This window comes from Schistocerca americana, chromosome 3 (genome assembly GCF_021461395.2).
Source record: "Schistocerca americana isolate TAMUIC-IGC-003095 chromosome 3, iqSchAmer2.1, whole genome shotgun sequence".
In the NCBI taxonomy this organism is placed as follows: domain Eukaryota; kingdom Metazoa; phylum Arthropoda; class Insecta; order Orthoptera; family Acrididae; genus Schistocerca; species Schistocerca americana.
In genome coordinates, this window is record NC_060121.1 from 606,299,678 (window position 1) to 606,322,842 (window position 23,165).

General features: G+C 39.6%; 1 protein-coding gene across 1 annotated transcript in view; it reads right to left on the reverse strand.

The window, feature by feature from the left end:
• LOC124607018 (tudor domain-containing protein 3) overlaps positions 1 to 22,715 on the reverse strand; it is a 135,489-nt gene extending 112,774 nt beyond the window's left edge. Inside the window, exons 1-2 of the mRNA XM_047139177.1 lie at positions 22,464 to 22,715; positions 22,205 to 22,289 (exon numbers count right to left, since the gene is read on the reverse strand). Coding sequence (XP_046995133.1) covers positions 22,205 to 22,289; positions 22,464 to 22,498 — 120 coding nt within the window. The 5' untranslated portion in view covers positions 22,499 to 22,715. The remainder of the gene's footprint in view (positions 1 to 22,204; positions 22,290 to 22,463) is intronic.
• Between the last annotated feature and the right edge of the window lie 450 nt (positions 22,716 to 23,165).

Here is a 23,165-nt window from a genome sequence, read left to right on the forward strand (position 1 = left end):
CCCAAAGTAGGTACTACCACCAAGAGGGCGGATGTATTCTGGAGGCCCGGAGGGCCCACTGTTCATGGCACAGAGTGTGGTATGACTGGTACTTGTGACGGCGACGGTAATGTAGCTGCAGCATATGTGGACGTCTACTGAACGGGGTGTAATCATTCAAATTTATGTTTAGCCTCTTCGTAAGTCAACTGGTCCAGGGTCTTGTACTCCATGATTTTCCGCTCCTTTTGGAGTACTGCGCAGTCTGGTGAGCAGGGGGAGTGCTGCTCTCCACAGATGAAACAAGTGGGAGGAGGTGCACATGGAGTATCTGGATGCAGTGGACGACCGCAGTCTCAACATGTGGTGCTGGAAGTGCAACAGCACTTAAAAAACTGCATAGGGGGAGAGACGCATGGTTTAATGTCACAGCAGTAAACCATCACCTTGACCTTTTCAGGCAATGAATCACCCTCAAAAGCCAAGATGAAGGCACCGGTAGCAACCCTGGTGTCTTTGGGTCCCCTGTAAACGCATAGGATGAAATGAACACTCTGCCATTCTAGATTGGTGCGGAGCTCGCCGTCAGACTGCAAGAGGTGGTCGTGATGGAAAATGATCCCCTGGACCACATTGAGGCTTTTATGGGGAGTGACAGAAACAGAAATATCACCCAGACAGTCAAAAGCGAGTAACGCCCGGGATTGGGCTGGGGATGCTGTCTGAATCAAGACTACACTGCTTCTCATTTTGGACAGTGCTACCACTTCTCCAAACCTATCCTCAAGATGTTCATCAAAAAACTGAGGCTTCATAGATAGAAAGGAGTCCCCATCCATTCTGCTACAGACTAAATACCAAGGCGAATATGGCTCTCTTCTTTCTGTAGACCTATGTTCCTCCCATGGTGAAGCGAGGGAGGGAAATGATTTAGGGACACATCTGTCAGCATTGTACTCGATCTTGCCCTTCTTGGAGACTGCTGGCGCTCTATGGTCACCAGCAAGAGATGATTTAGTCCGCTTCATTTCACATCATCCGCCCTGATGCCACCCACTGCGCCCCACGGGCACCACCCAGCCACGGCAAAGGCCACCTGGCATGATGGCTGTTGCCGGGAGTCCTGATGCCCCAGGAAGACTACTCTTTGGCGTACATACTCCTTGGAGTTTACACCTCAATCATCAGCAGTGCGATCCCTGTGTTGTCAGGGGGCTATCACTAAATGGGTATGTGACGGACCCACCACAACAGACTGGCTACCGTGCTGGATATTGGGTGCAGAGAAATCGAATATTGTCATGGGGTCGAAAGAGGACAGGAGACAACAGAAGAAGATGACAACAGTTGAATTGCAGGTGGAGATGCAAAGCCATGACAAGAGGTTCAGGAGACCGAATCTAAGGGCACTATGGATAAGTTGTGCACCACGTAAGGCGTCCTTCCCCACTTCCCCATATGCCTGCACTTCTGTAGAATTTGGAAAGTGGCAGCTCAAACTTGGGACCTGAGCTTACAGGGCCAAAGAGTGTGAGACTCCTTTTAGTCACCTCTTACAACAGGCAGGGATACCTCGGGCCTATTCTAGCCCCCGGACCCACAGGGACTGTTAAAGGGGCTGTTGGTATGGCACATGGGGACAGATGAAGAGCAGACAGCCCTGGGACCCACAGGTTGTGGCTCCTTTAGCCATTGTTTGGCACTTGGCCTCCCATCCAGGGGTTGCCAGGGAGATGGATCCAGTGAAGCAGCCCTGTCACTGGTAGACACCTAAGGGGAACACTTCTCAGGCTGGGTGCAGGAAATTATTTTCGAAAAAGAAGACAAGTGTGGTGGGGAAATTTGGTTTAGTGAGGGTAGAGTTGGGAGGGGGGGGGGGGGGAGGGGGCAATATTTGTGATGTTAGGGTAAACTGGCAAACATGGAGAGTGATGATCCGCCCAGTTGACACACTACAGTGAACGTTCACAAAGACTATGTTCGTGGAGTAATCATACACAGTTGCCACATTCTGGGTTAGCTGTGCTGAGGGCTGACATGAGCTCAAAGCGTTAACATCTTAAAACACTTCATAAACAGCAGGACATATGGTTTCGAAGCCAACTGTACAACGTGAACTTAGCTTCCTCCAGGAGAACATTCCCTTTAAAGGCTAAGATAAAGGCACCTGGATCCATACAATTATCCTTGGGCTCTTTTTGTACAAGTCTGCTAAAATGTATGCCTCACTATTAGAGATCAGTCTGAAGCTTCTCAACTGTTTGGAGCATAAGATCTCTGTGGAAGATGACTGCTTGGACCATGTTCAAAGTTTTATGTGGGCCAGCGGACACAGGTATGTCATCTACAGAATCACACGGCTGAGGAGCTGTAGGTCGGGCTGCAGAGAAAGTTTTAGTTAATAACAAGTGATTTCACAATTTTTCCCTGAGACCCAACATCCCCAAATTTGTCTTCAATATTTTTGATAATAAATAATGGTTTCATTGCAGTAGAAGTATCTCCATCATTCCAAGAATGTACTAAGTATTGAGGGAAGTGTTTCACATCCAGATGTCTGGCTTGTCCCTCTTCCCACAGCATGTCTCTCTGCAGTGTAAGAATCTTTGCCGTTTGAAGAGGCTGCTGGGGCATTGTGGAAGAAAGTTTAGTTTGCTTCATACGTGAATCTTCCATCATGGGTCCACCCAATCCAAACAGGAGCTTTTCCCATGGGTGCCACCAAGCCAAAGCAACAGTTACATGCCCAGTACACCATTTCCCAGAGCCCCATGCCACAGCGATGATGGGTGAGTACTCCTTGGCTTGCGTACGGAGTTTCCAGCTCAGGCACCAACAGTGTGATCCTTGCACAATTAAAGGGCTACCACTGCACAGGTAACTGACGACAGCCCCCTTCCCACAATGGAACAGCTACGGTGCTGGCTTTTGGGCCTAGTTCCCTAGCACGAAAGAAAGGGTGTAAAGATAGAAAGGCACAAAAGGCGGAATATATGGCGCGCTAGGTGAGCTTGCCCGCATGATCCACACTTCTGTAAAAATTTGGAAAAGGGGCAGCAAAGCAAACCCAACAAGGAGATCACATAGTTAAGAATGAAAAGTTATAGAATGCCGCAAGGAAAGAAAACAAGTGTCCAAAATCACTAACCAGATCCAAGCACAATTGGCACCAAGAAGGCAATTCAATGGAAAGGCAGAGAAGAAAAAAGAATAGAATAGTAGGACAGACTAGCAGCACAGAAAGGGGAAAGACTGTACCAGAGAAAAAAATAGCAGTAACATCTAGAAATGTGTTTAAGATTATAGAACAAAGTGAGGTCAACTAAAGAGAATGTAGTAGCTAGAGGAAAGAGTTAATGTTTGCAGTGGGCAAAGAAATGACATACAAATTTCCAGAGTTTGATTCTCATAGGAAAACCCACTCAGTCCTATCTCTAAGATATTTCCAAGGAGTTTTAACATGTCGGTCTACCTGGTGATTTTGCTTTTAAAACACTACCGGCTTCCTTGAAGGACTTCAGCCAATGATGGATAGTTTTTGCTATAGGTGGTACACCACCATAGTTACGTCTAAAATTATGTTGCACTGTTATAGCTGACTAAGTTTTCACAAGCCAAATAACACACTGCTCTTTCTGTTGCAGAGTACACATTGTTGCTGAGTTGCTCTGCACTGCACTGCACACACGCCTGGACTGAACTGAGGGAACAGAGGAAAAAACAGCACTGGTGCTGTCTCAAGGTCAAACAGTCCTGCCAACAGCAGGAGAGGCAAACTTGGAGAGTTGATGAATCAAACACCACAGACTAGAATAGTGTATATCACTTTGTACAGATTCTAGGACACATTAAAACTAGGGAGTTCTTTTTCAAACACACTGTATTATCTGTAGTTCACCACAACAGGTTATGGGCCCAGATTTGAATGTTTCAAATTATGAGAATTAGCTTACCCATTTGCTGGATTATTTTTCATTTACTAAGGGTATTCATGTGACGGAAATTTTCATGGAATATGGAAAACAACGCTTCAGCAGAATTACAGTAGTCATACAAACGTTCTTAAGTTGTCACATGAAGAAGTCGGAAACAAGGAAATGACCGATTCAAGTGTGTTTAAAGGATCATCACCTTCATTCGGCTGCAGATGGTTCACACCAACATCCATAATTACCGGAAGAAGAACCAGTCAATGCTTGCTGATGTTGGCAACAGGACAAAGCATGGACAGCTCATATCATTAGAACAGCAATTGAAGAGGAACCTGCTATTCACATAAAAAAGAAGACTGATGCAAGAGAAAACTTGGACACCCTTGTACCAGCTGAACAATCTTCAATGCAATGATTATAAACATTGTTCAATTGTTTCTTTGAAACAACAAAAATGGTCTTGCACCTGAAACAAAACACTTGTCACATTGCAAACCTTTCCAGTGACTTACATGACAAACAGAAAAAAAGATCACAAAAATACAACTTTGTCTCTTTTATTTCTACATCATCCTATTTTGAAAACTTTAGGTCCTGACTACCAGTTATTTAGGTCAACTTGGTATTGTGTTCCTGAATCTGGGTAAATGACAAAGCTTATTATTGTGAATTTGTGTTCAAGTGAGAATTCCCTAGCTACACATGGAAAGACTCAGTCAGCTGGCACTTTCCACACAAAATCAAAATCGGACAAGCAACTGTGAAAACAGAAGAAACTCACAACACAGTGGAATAAGTCAAAGAAGAATCTTGTTCATTTCTATGTTGCAAGAAACTTGAACATATTATTGCAAATTCCTAAGAATGTTTGGCTGCAGACGAAATGTGGCGACAGCTAGCAGTAACAGTTCTAGTTCCAGTTTAAAAATAATAGTTCTAATTCAATTCAAGTTTAAAAGTGAACAGTAAACCACATACATCTTTCGCCACTGGCTTGGCCTCCATGCTAATTTTAATAGGGCTGATCCTTAGATTTCAGAATCTGGCACAAAATAAATGGTATGTTGCTATGTTTGAAAAGTTTCCAGATCCACAATATGCACAGGAAGCTGGCAATGGAGTTCCTTTTGCATGTGGGACAGGCAGTAATAATATTGAAGTATACATAAACAACACATGAATACCTTTTTAGTTGATGTTCGGTATGTACAGTCAACAAAACAAAACTGTCCATAGCTCAGGTACCTTCGGTTGCATACAACTCTCACAATGGTATCACAACACACACTGGCAATGGAAGCAGCAATAGACGTAACACACTTCTAGCAGTGTATTTGTTCCTTCTTATTATAATGATTTTATGTAAAGACATTTCTGATTTTCTGTGATTGTGTATAATTACCACACATTGTTTTATATGTACATTGCAATAGTTACTTTCATCAGTTTGAAATGACGAGATGCTTCTGCCTTGAATACACAAATAAGACCAGATCTGTAAAGCAACAAGATAGCCACATGTCAGCGTTTGAGGCTCCAGAAATCAAGTGAAGTAATTAGGATTCGTATCCCTCCAATACATTGTATTGTTTGTTGATATTTTAGAAGCATAATACAAACATAGCCACTGTATGCCAAGCATGAGAACACAATGTACCACAGACATGAACATGACAAACAGTCATTTACTGCCAGGATGTTTCAGCATATGAAGGCCACAAGAGAGAGTGTGCCAGTACTCATCCGGTGTGATGATTCCAGTGTGTGAGAAACAGCAGATAGTTGCAGTGTTCAACCTCACTGTGCCCAGAAGTAGATAAAGGGTGGTGCGAGATGGGTAATTAGCCAGCAGCAAGGGTCAGAATAGGAAACATGTTGAGGCCTAAGCAAGACAACATGTTAGTAGGCACATGCATAGAAGGTACAGTTTTGAACACCGTCCAACTCAACAATGAGACTAATGTCCTTGGATGTTCACATACTGTTCACAATCACTTATGGGTTGCTGGCACAGAGCTCTGAGCCATATAGGGCAACACTCCAAACAAAGCTTTTACATAATCTTTCCCTGTTTTTAAACTTAGATTTTTCAACATTAGTAACTTCTTCTTCTTATCCTTCTCCTTTTTGAATGCTGTTTCAGCTTGTGGAATACATTTAATCTACTGGTATGATCTACCATTTCTGTGACTCTATTATCCAGGTACTTCAAGCTGGTGATTTGCTTCAGATTCCCTCCATCCAGAAGTAGGTTTGCCGCTTTCAGAACTTTGCTATACACAATAATTTTATTTTCCTTTTTATTTTTTTAACATGATATCTTTCTGAAAATAGAATGTTTATGTCTTCTACGGCTTTTTGGAGATACTTTTCAAATTCGGCTAACACTGCTATATCATCTGCAAATCTAACAACTTTGATTTGGTCTGCACATACAATTATTCTTCAACATATGTATCTTTACATTATTTGCGGCACCTTCAATGTCTGCCAAAGACATTTATTTACTCTCTTAAATTTTCCATAGATATCTTATTTTGACAGCTGATGGATTATTTTTCTCTCTCAGTTATCCAACTTAACACTTTAGCGACTAAGCTCGAGAATAGCTTGGACCACAAACTATGTTGAAAAAACCATGCCCAAGTATAGCTGAGGCAGCAATTTTCTCACTGCACTAGCGACCTACCGCTCGAAAACTGAACACATTTCTTATTAGGGTAATGCACAGATGTTTCTCTACATGTCCCTTAACGGGTGCTGCCTTTTGTCATCAATTTCTGGAATTATTTCGAAAGAAACACTAGCGTATGTAGCAGCTGCTGCCATGAATGGCTGAGCCAATGTGTGATTGTGTTGAACAAGTATGTCAGATCTGTACAGAGAGGAAGGCATTTTGGAAGCTTTAGAGGAATAAATTGCTCAATAACTTGTCTCACACTTTTTTTGGAAGGATAATTATACTTTCTCTGCCATTATTTTAAAATCTGTAATAAATCAAAAAACTAAAGTAAATATTAATAAAAATCTTGAGGCTTGGTATTTTTATTGTGTATTACTCTTGAAAATATATCAATTACGTATGTGGCAGTAGCACTTTGATTAGTGGCATAAATGGCCAGTTTTCTACGCCCGACATTCTCCTAAGTGGCTGGGCTTCACAGTGTTAACGCACATTAAAATTTACATCACTTTAGTCAAGTCCACACCGCCAAAAGACTTTCCTAAATTAATAAAGCCTACAAACAGTAATGATTTAATTTTATTCTCAGAATATTCACTTTAAGTAAATTATGCGTGTTTTATATTTACTAAGTTTCTTCAACACAGTATTAACAACAAGAAAGTGGTGGGCACCTCGCTAAAACTCTAGTCCACCCTATAGCTCTGGCAGCAATACCTGTGTTGTTCCACATAGGATTTATTCGCATGCTCTCCATAAATGTGCAGTACTGAGTTTACTTTGCAGGACAAAAGTAGCCTCAAAATATGTCCATTTGTTTCACATATTCTACTGTGTGAAAAAAAAACACAATTCTCAAAAACCACACACATAATAAAAACTAATCACAATTATTATATAAGTGATAAAGTGTGAAAAAATCACACTGAAGTAGACAGCAAATCAATCTACTACATCTGTGTAACTGAAAACAGTCTTTGCTCACAAGAATTTTTTCCCCCTCTTTATTTCATGACTAGTTTCAATCTAAGAGATCACATCAGATGCGCCTGTCCTCCTAAACCAGTACACAAAACATAAGAAGCCTGTGCCTATCTTGCCAACAAGTCTGTTATGTTTTGCTTACTAGTTTAGGAAGATAGATGTATCTGATGATGATCTCGTACATCAAAAGCAATCATGAAGTAAAGGAAAAAAACTGCTGTTAACATAGAGTGCTCTCAATTCCACATATTACATAACTAACTTTAAGCATTTTCCACAGAAGATTGTGGTTATCGGCACCTACAATGACAGTGCAAGATGACAATGGCAAACACAAAAAGAAGACACAAACATGTTTGCTCACTGGTTGTCACTATTGTAGCTGTCCTGTAAATAACTGGTTGTCAATCGTTTTCCTATTCACATCCAAATATAATGAGTGAATCATTATACACCTTTGCTTGCCAATAACTATCTTGTAAGGACAAGTTTGAAAGCACAATTTGTAGAAAAATAAATGCTACATATTGGTCCTATAATGATGAATGCTAAGATAGCAAGGAAGTAATCACATAAATATTCCCGATAGCCTGTTTACTATCTTAACTGCAAATGATGGAGTGAGGGATAAATTTTGGCATAAACAAATTTTTTTCTTGTATTATGGTGAGGACATCTTTGAAAACTAAGTACAAAAAATGAGGATATTCGGTTGGACAGTAGCTCTTCTGACAAAGGAAAGACAACATTATTAATCCTTGTGCTAGTGTGGTGCATCATTCATCTCCCCCTCCCCTCCCCAAATGTCTTCATCTTACGGAAAGACCCACACACATCCCAACCCCTTCCACTATTTTTACACACAAATTAAAACATTTTCAGTAGTGTATATACACACAAATAACACAAAATGTAAGAAATTCCACACTGCTATGAGGAATTCCTGCAATAGAACACACAGAGTTTAAGGTTTTCAAATTTGGGGTTTATGACTCTTGACGTTTTCAGTTCTATAAAATGCCTGCAAAAAATCGTTTTGTGCAGTTGTTTCAAATATGTTATGCATTGCAAATAGTTCTTTCTGACAAGTGTTCACAGAGCGAATGGCACAGTTCCTTTGAAGCAAGTTGATATTATTTCTTCTCACAAATACCATGGGCTAGCACATTTGCAGGGTTGGCAAAATCAGAATTTCAAGACACTTTTGCACAGCAACACTGAAAATGATTCTTTGAAAATGGACAGAGTTGTCTGAAAACATAAGTGAAAACAAGCAAGTAAATGAACTTTCCTCATTCTGAGTCTGTAGAGATATTTTTATAATATACTGCAGTACTCAATTTCTGCACAAGGTTCAGAATGTGCTATTCTCAAGAAAGATTTTTCACCTTCTTTCAGCCCTACAAATTTAATAAGCTTCACTGATTATTTCATCACCTCATGATAATAAAATATTGCTTAGATGTGACTACGAAATATTGGTGAACTTATCCACATTCTGTAATGCCCCTTCTACTCTCACACAACACTGTGGCATCATACACGTAACTAAACATTTGCTACATCAAAGAAGGTAGCTTAAATCTTCAGTTTATCATCCAACTCCCCAAGTGCACCACAGACATGAATAAATTACCTCCCCTACTTAAAATCTTATCCTGCAGTCAAACTACTGGTCTGACACTGATCCCCTAATGAGCAAGTGTGGGATACGTTGGGAAGATGTATTGCAACACATCCAAATGCACCAACGACCATTCAGCAGTTGTCATCTGTGCTGGTGGAGCAATGGAATGCCCTAGCAGATAAACTCCTAATCAAATTAGTGGCCAGGACACAAACATACTACAGAGGATCCACTGCTGCCTGTGACGATCACATATCCTATTAACAACCATTTCCCAACTTTTGTTATGTCCAGGAGACGTGTGTGTGTGTGTGTGTGTGTGTGTGTGTGTGTGTGTGTGGTTGTCTCATAAGCAAACTAATCAGAGAAAGCTGAAGTTAGTATAAAAATGCTGGAAACTATCATACAATTTAAAAGATCAGCACATAGATCAACTCCGCAAATAGTTGTTATCCAGACGTCTGTGTATTGGAAAGGAAGCAACTGAAAAGGAACTTAGGCCAAAATAAGTCAGGAAAATAAACATAGTAAGGGTAAAAAACCTTTTGAAGCAAGAGTTTCCATCATGACCTACTGCTTCTCTGAGAGCAAGTATGTATAATAAAATTCTGCCCATGTGAAGCTACAAACATAGCCTTCAATAGTACTGTCAGTTCGATTAACAGGTTTTTAACATACTGTTTGATGACAGACTACACTGCCTGGATATATTTCACCTACTAACAAGCATCTAAGAGTAACAGCAAATGCTGAGATGAAAAAGGACATACAGATCAACCCTGACTATGACCTGATTACCAAAGTGGTTTATATAGATTCTGATTGTGGTAAGGTTATCTCAATGTGTCACTGGTCTTCAATGTGTCACTACATAGTGCTAGGATTCAACCAAGAGCTCAAGAATGTTGTTACCTTTAGACAGAGATGAACCATGAGAATGGGGCATATTTGGACTGGCCAGCATGATATCCTCTAACACACTGAACGGATGTTAGAACTATAAGGGGCGTTGAAAAAGAAACAAACCGGAGTTGGAACACGCAAACCACTGAGAGGAGGGTAATATCGAGGTGTGTGTAACGAGGTGTGGTTTCAGCCAGAGGGTACGCGTGCACGTCACATGACTATACAGAGCTAGCAGCAGCATGTATCAATTGTCCAAAGCTGCCAGTCGCATTGCAAACAGTGACACAGCCGCATCAACAGAAGGGCAAAGAAGTGTTGTTCATTTCCTGACAGCAGAAGGAGTAGGAGGAAAGGACATTCATCAACGAATGTCACAAGTGTACGGCGAATACTGCATGTCCCTTGCAAGGGTCAAGGCATGGCACAAGTGCGTCACGGAAGGACGGGAGTCGTTAGCCGATGACGCACCATCTGGAACACCACACTGCATTACCGATGGCGTTGTCAAGCTGGGGGATGCACTCATTACCCAGGACCGACGAGTGATAGTGAAAGCCATAGCTGCCGTGGTTGGATGAGTGTTGGAAGTGTTCACACCATCATGAAGGAACGACTGCACATGTGCAAATAGTGTGCCCAATGGGCGTCCCACAGTCTTCAACCATACCAGAAAGCATGTCGAATGGTCCACTGTCTTGCTCACTGCAGCACTTTGCTCGGGAAGGGAATGCATTTCTGGTACGAGTGGTGGCTGGAGATGAGTCATGGTACCATCACTTCGAACCAGAATCAAAACACAAAATCTACAGTGGAAGCATCCAGCATCACAACCACAAAAAAAAAACCAAGGCCATCCATACGAATGCAGGAAAGGTTAGGCTGACGTTCTTCTTTGACCAAGATGGCCCCCTTCTGATTCACTTCCTGCAGCATGGGACAACAGTGAATGTCCAGTGTTACTCCCAAACCTTGACCACCCTTCGCCAAGTGATCAAATCAAAACAACCAGGCAATCTCACCCATGGCATCATTCTAGTCCATGACAATGCAACACCTCATACAGCCAACGCAGTCATGGCACTCCTGCAGAAATTCAAATGAGAGGTTCTCGGCCACCCTCCATACAGTCCAGAACTATCTCCCTGTGATTTCACCATTTTTGGTCAACTTAAAAAGCTTCTGAGGGGCAAACAGTTCACCTTGGACAATAATGTCCAGCTGTATGTGCGGAACTGGTTAACATCACAGTCCTGGGAATTTTACGAGACAGCCTGCCACTGACTCCTGTCACAGTGGGACAAGTGTTTCAATAAGCAGGGTCAATACTTCTAACATACAGGTACTGGTTTCCGTAATTATTCCTCTGGTTCATTTCTTTTTTAATGCCCCTTATATAAGAAATCTTGTGAAATGGGAATATTGCAAAGGCAACAAAGTGTGAAAATAAAGGCAATGCTGTTCTCATTCATTCAGCATAGATGAGCTGTTTACAAGCTGAAACAATGCAGCTGCAGCTGGCAAGTATTGATATGGTGATTGTCTTTGACTACTGGGATCCAGGCCTACTAAATTTTCTGACAACAGTAACAATAAACATTTGTCTTCTTTCACATATTATTTTAAAGACCAATATAAATACATTTCATGGATGTTAGGTTTCTGACACAAGCGAGTGGGGTTATTAATGTACCAACAGCAGTAAGCTTCTTATGTAGTATAATCACAGCATTATAACTCAAGTAATATGGGATTACCGAAAATTGTAGCACCCCCCCCCCCCAAAGGGTCCACTCCTCTCCCCTCACCAGCCAATGCTTGCTCCCCGCACTCCCCTCACAACTCTGCCGTCTTACAGTTAACACACTGTATATGTATGAGCTGGCCGATTCCAACTGTAGCTCATTGAAATTATGGTCATAGCATACCAGGTTTTTTTTGACATAGTCCAAATCAGTTCAGGCAGGCTAGGAAAAAATCTTATCTTCATAGTCTCAGATGTTATTAAATTTAGCATATGTTAAAATGAAGGACTAAGTAAGGAACACATATTTTTTTTGTTTTCTCCAAAAAAATTTCTGCTCCGAGATACAGCCCTCCAAAGATGACACTGCACATACCGTTTTGAAGATGCAAATTTTGGAAAAAAATTTAAAATGCTGTATCTCTGGAACAGTTCTACATTTTTTTTTTTTATTTGAAAGATAATTGCTTTATGATTACAAAGAAATCCTCCATTTGGACTTATCTGTCAAAGTTCTTTTACTATAATGTTCTGAACTTTTTTTATAATATGTGTATTTTTTTTTTTCTTCAAAAATGTCAATCCATAAAATTGCGATTTTTTTTCCTGTTGACTAGTACCATATAGTTCAACATTTCGTGAAAAGGAGAGCTTTTAGGTTGAACAGGTTTTATAAACAATTGAAATTTTTGCCATACATAATACCTATTTTATTAACACATTATCACATAACACGCTCATAAAAATCAAAACCTACCCTAATTTAACACAATTTTAGTTTTGAAAGACGAGTAAGAGACTCATTTCTCAAGCACTTTAAATGGTTCCAAAATGTATGAGAAAGGTCCAAAGACTTAAAGGTTTCAATTTATACAACTTCTGTGCACTGTTTTGTACTGAAATTAGCCAGTCAATGAACTACAAATGTGTTCCACTGCTTCTGTATCCTCCTTTGATATAGAGTGATGCCTTCCTGTTGAACCAATAGGAACTGGAGCACTTACAATTTGCAAAACATTGTGAACAGGAAGTGCGCACTAATGGTGTTGTTGCTGTCCTTCAGCTGGAAACCTATATCCAGCAGCTGGCCCAAGTGGTAGCACAAAGTTCACTACAGTTTCGTTTAACTCATAACTGGTGTCTATAATCTCTGCAATCCATCAGTCACAGTCATACTCAAATGCCACAAACATTCCCCTTTTCAGGTTGTGAATCTGAATATTATCCTGCTGTTTCTGAGGTGTTGACCAAATGAACAAAATTTCTTCTTTCTTGCTCTTTAAAGTGCATCCAATACGAGTTTGCCCCATCACTTTCAGTCCAAAAATGTGTCTTCCTAATTCCTTTTACAGTAGTTTGTTTGGACCATTCTTCTTTTTTCTGTTCACAGAATTCTTCGATTTCCTCTTTGGACAAAAGAATGAGGGCTGTGGATGTGTAAGATTTCATGACTCTTGTAAAATCCTCTGCATTCTGAATCGCAGCTGTATTTGGTCTGGAAAGATTATGTTTTGCTGCAGCAGGCTGCCTACACCATCACAAGGCCCCTTCCAATGACCAGTAGCACTGTATACCCATTCAGTTGGCGCAAGCGACTTACTCAATTCTAACAGCTGGTAATGATTTTTAAAATAACTAGGAGCACCCTCATAAATAATGATAATCTTCACTGCCTCTGTTTGCAGTTGAATTTTGCGCATTGCTAGCAAAGCATGTGCTGAGTCGTCTTGTCACTTACAACCGCAACACCTCTGGTCTTGTTTTGAAAATATGTCACTCCTGTAAAAATTGAAACCTGGTCATTACTCCAATGATACCCTTGTACTTCTTGTGGGAAAATAACAGACCAGTTCTCTGCAAAATCACAGTGAAGCACGAAACATAGTTCTTTAGCTTGTACACACCCTTTCACTTCTGCATTGTGTTACTGTTGCACTTTCTTCAGATGCTGGTGTGTTACTGCTTTCACTGACCATTTACCAAGTTCATCAATGAAACTGTCAAAGGCAACAGTTTTCTTAATTAGTTTATTTTCCTCCCATGTTGCATATTTCTGCAGAGTTATCTGCTACATCTTCCAGGCCAAGTGTCCGTAAAGACAGTCCTCCCTTTCCAGGGCAGTCACCACATTCTTGAAACAAATGTCTTTCGCTTTACGTCACAGACTACTAATGACTTCACACACCCAACCAAGGTGTCAAATGTCATGTGCTCCAGTAAGTTCTTCAAAGTTACATTACAAAGTTAAAAATTTGCACAGTACACACACACAAACAGACATCTCTAGGTGGGTGCAGAACTACCTACTTAGTGCATCAAATCTTGATCTTCCAATATGTGAAGTTGTATAGCTGCTCTTATAAATTGCAAAAGTTTCTTTAATACTGCGAGTCATGTACCTCTTCACTTTCACAACTTTTTGACCCTCAACTGTTGCAGTTATAGTGTCTTTTTTGTTGGCACTCTGACGAGAACAGTCCCACTTATGTTCCAGATGAAATGACTGCACTATATGAACTTGAGGATGACCATAATAGGGATCTGGTCTTCTAAAGACTTATTTTACAGACCTCACATTTCTTGATTTGTCTACTGTGTACTTTGATACCGATGGAACACGGTTCAAAATTGTTTTCCTTGAAAATCTCTCTGAAATAATAGTTAAAACATGTACCTTTTCACTGTAGGATGCATAATATTCAACAGCTGAACTGATATTTGTGAAAAATTCCTGGCAAGAGGGGCAAGAGTGCTTTGGTTCATTTTCTTCTGAAGATGGAATTTCTGATTTGAAGTGTGTGGTTACTTTTGCTGTAGTGTATTCATCCATATCTTTAGTAATTTTTCTGCACTTTCCTGATGGTTAGAGCTTATGACTCAACTTCAATTACCATGGTTGCTTGACAGGACTAACACCTAACTCTGTAGCTGACTGATTCACGGTATTTAATTCTTCCTCCATTGATGCAAAATCTGCATTGTCTGCACCATGGGAGGCTTTACCTTGTTCAGACACTATCATTGTTGTTATTCTGTCAAAACATTTAGAACACAAAAAGTTGTCACTGGAAACATCTTCATTTGAAATACAGTCTCCAAAGGATAACACTTATTCCCAACCTGAATAAAGTTGTTTTTTTTTTGTTTGTTTGTGTTATATATCACTCTTTTATGGATATGCAAATAATCAGCACACTTCACTCTCCTGTTGCCCCAGTCGGAAGATATTTCAAACATTCCTTTTCACAAAACATACTACAACTGTGTCAACTGACAAATTCCTCACGAAAACAAAGAACTCACTGGATGGTCTTAGATTTCTTAAAAGCCTCTTCAGTAAACAAACTACCTGCAATAAATGACCACAACTAAGAAACTGACAAGAAACTACAACAAAACATAAGAAATATATGCAACAATGAAAATGAAAAGAAATAACTACAACAAAGAAACTGATAAGAAATAACTGCAAACAAAGACAATAGAAACAAACACTGTAACAAAGAAATTAGTAATAAACAACTTCAGTGTAGACATACATTACCCTTAAAAGTTAAAAAACATGATTTTTTGGAATCAAACCTCTCCAACTTACAAAGTGAACGCTCTCCTTTACAGGGAATATAGTACTATCTGGTATTAATCAACATGAAAAAAATCTACTTTTCTAGATTGGCATTTGCTAAAAAAAAATATTTTCTGTTAATTAAAAAAACTGAAATGGCAACAGTAAAAGAATTCTGACAGATATGTCCAAACAGAGGATACCATTGCAATCATAAAGCAATTGTCTTTCAAATAAAAAAAAACTCTAACAAAATATCTACAACTGTTACAGAGATGCAGCATTTTAAAAATTTTTCTGAAATTAACATCTTAAAAATGGTGTTTGCATTGTCATCTTTGGAGGCATGTATCGCGGGCCAGAAATTATTTTAGAGAAAACAAAAAAATATGTGTTTCTTACTTACTCCTGAATTTTATCACATGCTAAATTCAATAACATCCAAGAGTATGACGGTAACCCCTTTGCCTGAAGTGACACAGATTATGCCTTTTCCAGTTCGTGAAATGCACGATTTTACATTCCTGAACATTTAAAGCAATCTGCCGATCTTTGTATCACTATGAAATCCCATACTATTTATGCAGCTTCTTTCGGACAGTAATCGATTACAGATAACTGCACCATCTGCAAAAAGTCTGACTTAACTATTAAAATTTTCCGCAACGTAGTTAATATACAACATGAATAGCAAGGTTCCAAAATTACATTACTGGCCATTAAAATTGCTACACCAAGAAGAAATGCAGATGATAAACAGGTATTCATTGGACAAATATATTATACTAGAACTGACATGTGATTACATTTTCACACAATTTGGGTGCATAGATCCGAGGAATCAGTACCCTGAACAACCACCTCTGGCCATAATAACGGCCATGATACGCCTGCGCATTGAGTCAAACAGAGCTTGGAGGACGTGTACAGGTAAGGCTGCCCATGCAGCTTCAACACCATACCACAGTTCATCAAGAGTAGTGACTGGCATATTGTGATGAGCCAGTTGCTTGATCACGATTGACCAGACGATTTCAATTGGTGAGAGATCTGGAGAATGTGCTGGCTAGGGCAGCAGTCGAATATTTTCTGTATCCAGAAAGGCCCGTACAGTACCTACAACATGCGGTCGTGCATTATCCTGCTGAAATGTAGGGTTTCGCAGGGATCAAATGAAGGGTAGAGCCACGAGTCGTAACACATCTGAAATGTAACGTCCACTGTTCAAAGTGCTGTCAATGCCAACAAGAGGTGACCGAGACGTGTAACCAATGGCACCTCATATCATCACGCCGGGTTGTACGCCAGTATGGTGATGACGAATACACGCTTCCAATGTGCGTTCACTGCGATGATGCCAAACATGGATACGACCATCATGATGCTGTAAACAGAACCTGGATTCATCCATAAAAATGACGTTTTGCCATTTGTGCAACCAGGTTCATCGTTGAGTACACCATCGTAGGCGCTCCTGTCTGTGATGCAGTGTCAAAGGTAACCGCAGCCATGGTCTCCGAGCTGATAGTCCATGCTGCTGCAAACATTGTCGAACTGTTCATGTAGATGGTTGTTGTCTTGGAAACGTCCCCATCTGTTGACTCAGGGATCGAGATATGGCTGCACGATCCGTTACGGCCATGCTGATAAGATGCCTGTCATCTCGACTGCTAGTGATAGTCCGTTGGGATCCAGCACGGCGTTCTGTATTACCCTCCCGAACCCACCAATTCCATATTCTGGTAACAGTCATTGGATCTCGACTAACGCGAGCAGCAATGTCGCGATACCATAAACCACAATCGCGATAGGCTACAATCCGACCTTTATCAAAGTCGGAAACGTGATGGTACGCATTTCTCCTCCTTACACGAGGCATCACAACTACGTTTCACCAGGCAACGCTGGTCAACTGCTGTTTGTGTGTGAGGAATCTGTTGGAAACTTTCCTCATGTCAGCACGTTGTAGGTGTCGCCACTGGTGCCAACCTTGTGTGAATGCTCTAAAAAGCTAATCATTTGCATTTCACAGCATCTTCTTCCTGTCGATTAGATTTTGGATCTGTAGCACGTCATCTTCGTGGTGTAGAAATTTTATTGGCCAGTAGTGTACTTCCCTAAAGCACAACTGAAGCTACTTCTACGTCTGATAAAGACTATGATAGATTATAATCAGAAAAGGTGCTAACTCAACCACAAACTCGGTAGAGAATCTGATACAGCTTCCAAGCCTGGAGCTTTGTTCAATTTTAACAATTTCAGCTGTTTCTCACCCCACTGACACTAACACTTACTTCATTCATATTTCAAGGGTACAAGGATTAAATTAGAGCACTCCTCCCTTGATTTCCTTTCCAAAGGAACAGTCATAAACAGAGTTAAGAATTTCAGCTTTTGCTTTGGTACTCTCAATTTCAGTTCTTGCCTTATCCGCTAGTCGGGACACCAACTCTGATGCCACTAACAACCTTTACGTATGACCAGAATTTCTTTGGGTTTTGTGAAAGATCATTTGACACACACAAACTTTCACCCATGACATCATCCAGATGGTGGATATTACTACTTAAAGCTAATTCAATATGGTGACTATGCTGTCACACATTACCCATGCAACCAGACACAAACAACACGAATAATATGTAACTGCAGAAATAACATGAAACTAATGGGACATGCAGAAATGAGCCAAACAAAAACCTCAACAATAAAAAAATGAAGAAAATGGATATCCAAAATTTCACTCGATCTGTATAGATGAAAATACCAAAAACTCATACATAATTCCAAAACTCGGTACAGGAAATTTCACTTGACATATATAGCTCAAACGAAGTCCACCATATCAACAAAACACAAATAACAGAACTAACTATTATCAAAACACAATCAAGTCAAAATAGCTACAACACACTCCCCAATATCTACCACCATGAACTACTGAAGTAGAGCAACTACCAACCCAAACCACAAACTCCTGAAAAAACTACTCCAATATAAATTTCAGTACCCACATCTCAAAGAAAATTATGTATATAAACACACTGCACTTCTCACAATAAATAACTAAAATAATAAAACGACACTTATCGCGCAAACTAAGCTGACAAATAAATCTAGGATGACAAGCGGGCGCGCGCGCGCGCGCACACACACACACACACAACATTAATGAACCAGGGACCTCTTCCAATCAACCTCCAAATATTGTCATGCCAGCACCACATGAACTTGTCCGATTCGAGAAGCAGCGAAAACAGCCAATTTCATAAATCCACCACACTGCTCACACTTCGCACATTCCGTCACAAGGCCATATAACTGGAGAAATTTAATTGTAGCAGCCACATTGTCGCCCATAGAGAAATTAATGAGTAACCAGTAAATTTCGTTGTACGATTTGTACTTACTATCAACGAAAGACACAAAAACTAAATTTCAAAGCATTAACAACAAACCAACGATTCTAAAACCAAAAACAAATCAGTAGCCAATAACTAACGGCATTAAGATGACTCACTGACATGCCAACACAAACAACCTCCCAAAACACTGAATAAGACCACTGCCACACTAACATCACTCACAAATAATTTAAAAATAGAAATATAACACCACAAAGTGTGCCACCATTTACGCCAACAGGCTGTCTGCAAACATGATCCATTTCAAAGATGCTGTGTTACTATGATAACAAACACACAACATTTACATCAAAGGTGAAAGCCAACAGGTGGTACTACAGTTTTCAGTTAAATGTAAACTATGTAATTTAGTGCAAGATATGCCTCTTGTGTCTAACTTTATATTTTAGTTGCTTATTTTCATTGTAGGTCTATAATGATGACAAATTCTTATCATCATCAGATGATCCCTGTATAAAGAAATATGTAAATAATATACGTTCCATATGAGTAGCAGAGGAGAAAAGAACTATCTTTTCTAACAAAGTCAAAATTCATTCTGAACAGGAAATTTTTCATACAGGATACATGCATTGTCCACAATATCTCGTCCAAAATCCCATAAGTGTATGGGTCATAATTTCAGCGGTATATCTCACTATAAACACAAAAATTCTGAATGTCACCTTCAGACTTGTCAGAATGTATGACTGAGAAATAATAAATGTGAAAATTTGTTTTATGAAAGAGAAAAGAGGTCTCAGATAGTACAGGCATTCGATACAACTCAAAACAGACGTGAAGAAAACAGAACCATGTGAAAGGAAAATTACAGAAAGGCTGGGAAAAGGGTGAATACATGAAATAGGCAACCAAGGCTGAAAATTTAGTGTACTGTAGTTAAAATCAATAACTACCAAGAAGACCAAACCTGGAAACAGTCTATGCTGAAATCCTGTGACCAGAGAAGAATTCTACAGTCAACGCAATTACAATGTAAATGCCCAACAAAACATGAGTCCAATGCTATATCAGTCTTTCTTAAACAACCAAGATTCAGAAACAGAAACGAAGTTGCAGGAAATTTTCCAGGATAAATTCACAGTTTGATGTTAACTGTCAATTTTTTTTATATAAGCACTGGGTCCCTGAGGCTGTCACACACACAATCTATAATCCACATTGCACCAGTTTTCTTAGCCGTTACATTCGACACCTATATGAACCGCTGAAAGGCCACAGTGTTTCACATCAACACACACAGTAAAGCCTAAAAAGTAACACTATTAACAGTTCACAATAAATCTAATAAAAACGTCTGACACTGCAGCAATCGTGTCTTCTTATTTTTCTTCCTGCCCTGTTATCTGGTTTCTCAAACAGAAGAGCTATCTGATATGGACAAAAGCTGTATTATAATACTGTGAAAAATGATATGTCCAGATCCACCCACTGAGAAAAGATGAGACTTCATTCTTCGGCCACTGTAGAATCTCATCTAAAATGTGATGAGTACAATGAAGACCCCACACTTGGGATAATATCTGGATTCCTACCCGTCGCATTACCCCAGAGTCTTACATCAGGAAGCTTCAAACTACAGTGTTTTCTTGTTCTGACAGTAACTAGTGATTGTACTTTTCTCCATTTGAAACAGTCCCCGATCCCACAAAAGTAGGAATCACACCAACATGACTCAGATCAGCTTCACCTGTTCATATGTCCTCTGTTCTGTCATCACTACTGTCATCCACTTCATGTTTCGAATTCATATTATCATCACAGACACCTCATAACCTGAATCAATGAGCTCCATCACGTTCATTCAAAAGGTATTTCTTCGAAAGGCATTTTGATGTTTCGATCATTTATTCTCAGAACTCACTGAGAATAACCCTTCTGTCCAGGCTGTTTTTAATCATGAGATGGACCTGGTAGAAACTCCAGATTGTGCAAATTAATTATGAGACACTGTCAAGAACAACCATTATATATTACACCAGAATTTATGCAATAAACACAAAATGTTGAGAAACACGTGTGACAGACAACAATCACACAACTGGTATCATGCATCTGAGAGATGTCACAGTGAGTTTACTGTGGAGTCACTGAAGGTCAAAAGTGTAATCGACACCCAGCATTCACAGCAAAAAGCAACCACTCCAAATGAAAGGTACATGGAGAGAAAAGTCATAAAAGGGAATGGATGTTCACTAAGAAGTTTGACAGCTGTTTCAAGTATATATGATATAAGTCAAGAGTTAAGTCAATCAGTCGAGAACAAAGAGAGTGAATCACCGAAAATCATCTGCTGTGACAGCTTATGACATTTTGGTACACACAGTACATCAACAAGACAGGGTAAATGTCTTCATCTACACTCTGCAAAAAAAATGTAATGTGCATGGCAGAGGGTACATCCTATTTTACCAGTTGTTATGGTTTCCTTCCGTTCTATTCACATATGAAATGCGGGAAAAATGATTGTTTGAATGCCTCTGTGTCTGCATTCATTAATCTAATCTTATCTCCACAATCCTGTGTGAGCGATACATAGAGTAGTAGCCTATATTCCTAGTCATCATTTAAAGCCGGCTCTTGAAACTTCAATAGACTTTCTTGGGATAGTTTATATCCATCTTCAGGAGCCCTTCAGTATCTCTGCGACACTCTCCCAAGAATTACACAAACCTGTGACAATTCGTGCTGCCCATCTCTGTAAATGTTCAATATCCTCTGTTAGTTCTATCTGGTATGGGTCCCACACACTTGAACAATGTTCTCCAGCTGGTGACACAAGTGATTAGAAAGTAACAGCAAGATTAAAGAATGGAAGTAGCGCCGTACTGATCATGATTCAAAGTAATTTTTATTACACAGTAACTTAAAAAACTGTGTATTACATAACTAACTGACTCACGAGTACAAACAGGTCAGTCAGATTCAGTGAATGTGTTACCTTGCAGGAATGTGGAGCTGTTTACATCACAAATTTTATGTTCTGTAATTCACTGATGGTGGCCTAAAAGTTTGTAGATGCCTTGACAAAGTTGTTTAACCGAAGTTTTAGTTTATTCTTCCTCATTGTTGAACAAATTGGTAAAACTGGTTAAGCACAAAGAAATAATTTCTGCAGCTGTGCAGGTATTCTGTAATTACTACGTATGGACACGAAGCCAGAAGAGCCGGTCGCATTGTAGATGCCAAACACTTGAAATTCTATCGCGTATCGCTAAACTATAATAAAAATGGGTGTGTTTATGTAACTTGCAAATAGTCACTTAATATTTATATTAGAAAAGCAACAATACCATTTCTTAACACAAATCAAGAGCAGTTACAATGCTGATTAACTTATTTAAAACACTTTGGTGACTTACGTCAAGCGCCTTTTGAATAATTTGTTTAACATCAGTTATGCTTCCATTATCTGTTATTTGGCCGACAGCTTCTTCAGAGAGATTCCTGAAAAATGGGAAAAAGAAACTGCCATGTGAGCGCTATTATGTTCTTCTAGACGTTCACATGCATATAACGATAAAAAGCAACTTCACAGTACTGTTTTATGGTGTCCAATGGACTTGTAAACTTGTCAATTATTGCGAATTAAGGCATCATTAACAAGCAGTGAAAACTAACCACCCTCGTTCCTTAAGCGCTTCGGTGACTGCCATCTTCTGTGGTGATGTATTAGGACACAAATAAAAAGAACCGCCTACGGCGTACGAGGCATGTTAGCATCTTTGTACAAGTTAATCTGTTAACAAACATTTGTTCTGTTTATTCACAGTCCAAAAAAGCATACGTATTTGTTTTGATACGTATTTACACATAGCCCTGTATCAGCTCAGACAAGTACTACTTGCTTCCATATTTGGAAAGCAATCAGAGATATATTTCAATAATGATGTTCCGTCCTTTTCGTTGGAGGTTTGCGAACAGTGTTCAGCGCGCTTTTACTACGAATAAATAACATCTACAACTGAGAGACTGAAATTATTTAAATGGTGATCAAAGTCCTGAAAACAAAAGTGCCGCTTGTTTAAATGTTTTCAACAACGTGAAACGCAATTTTTACAATGCTCAAAGAGTCTACCTTTCATCATTCATGGATTCTTCAGGAAAGGAAGCAAATCCTGAAACGTGTACATGGATTGCATATCGGATGAGATCTGAACGAAAATTTTTTTCTTTGGGGCGAAATATTTTTTAATTGGGTACATGTAAAGACTTTTGTCAATTATTTAAAATGCCATGTAAAAACTTTTGCGTAAAGAAGTTTATGCCTATTTAACTACCAGGGACTTGAAAATGGAAGGAACTCAGTGTTACTGTATGATG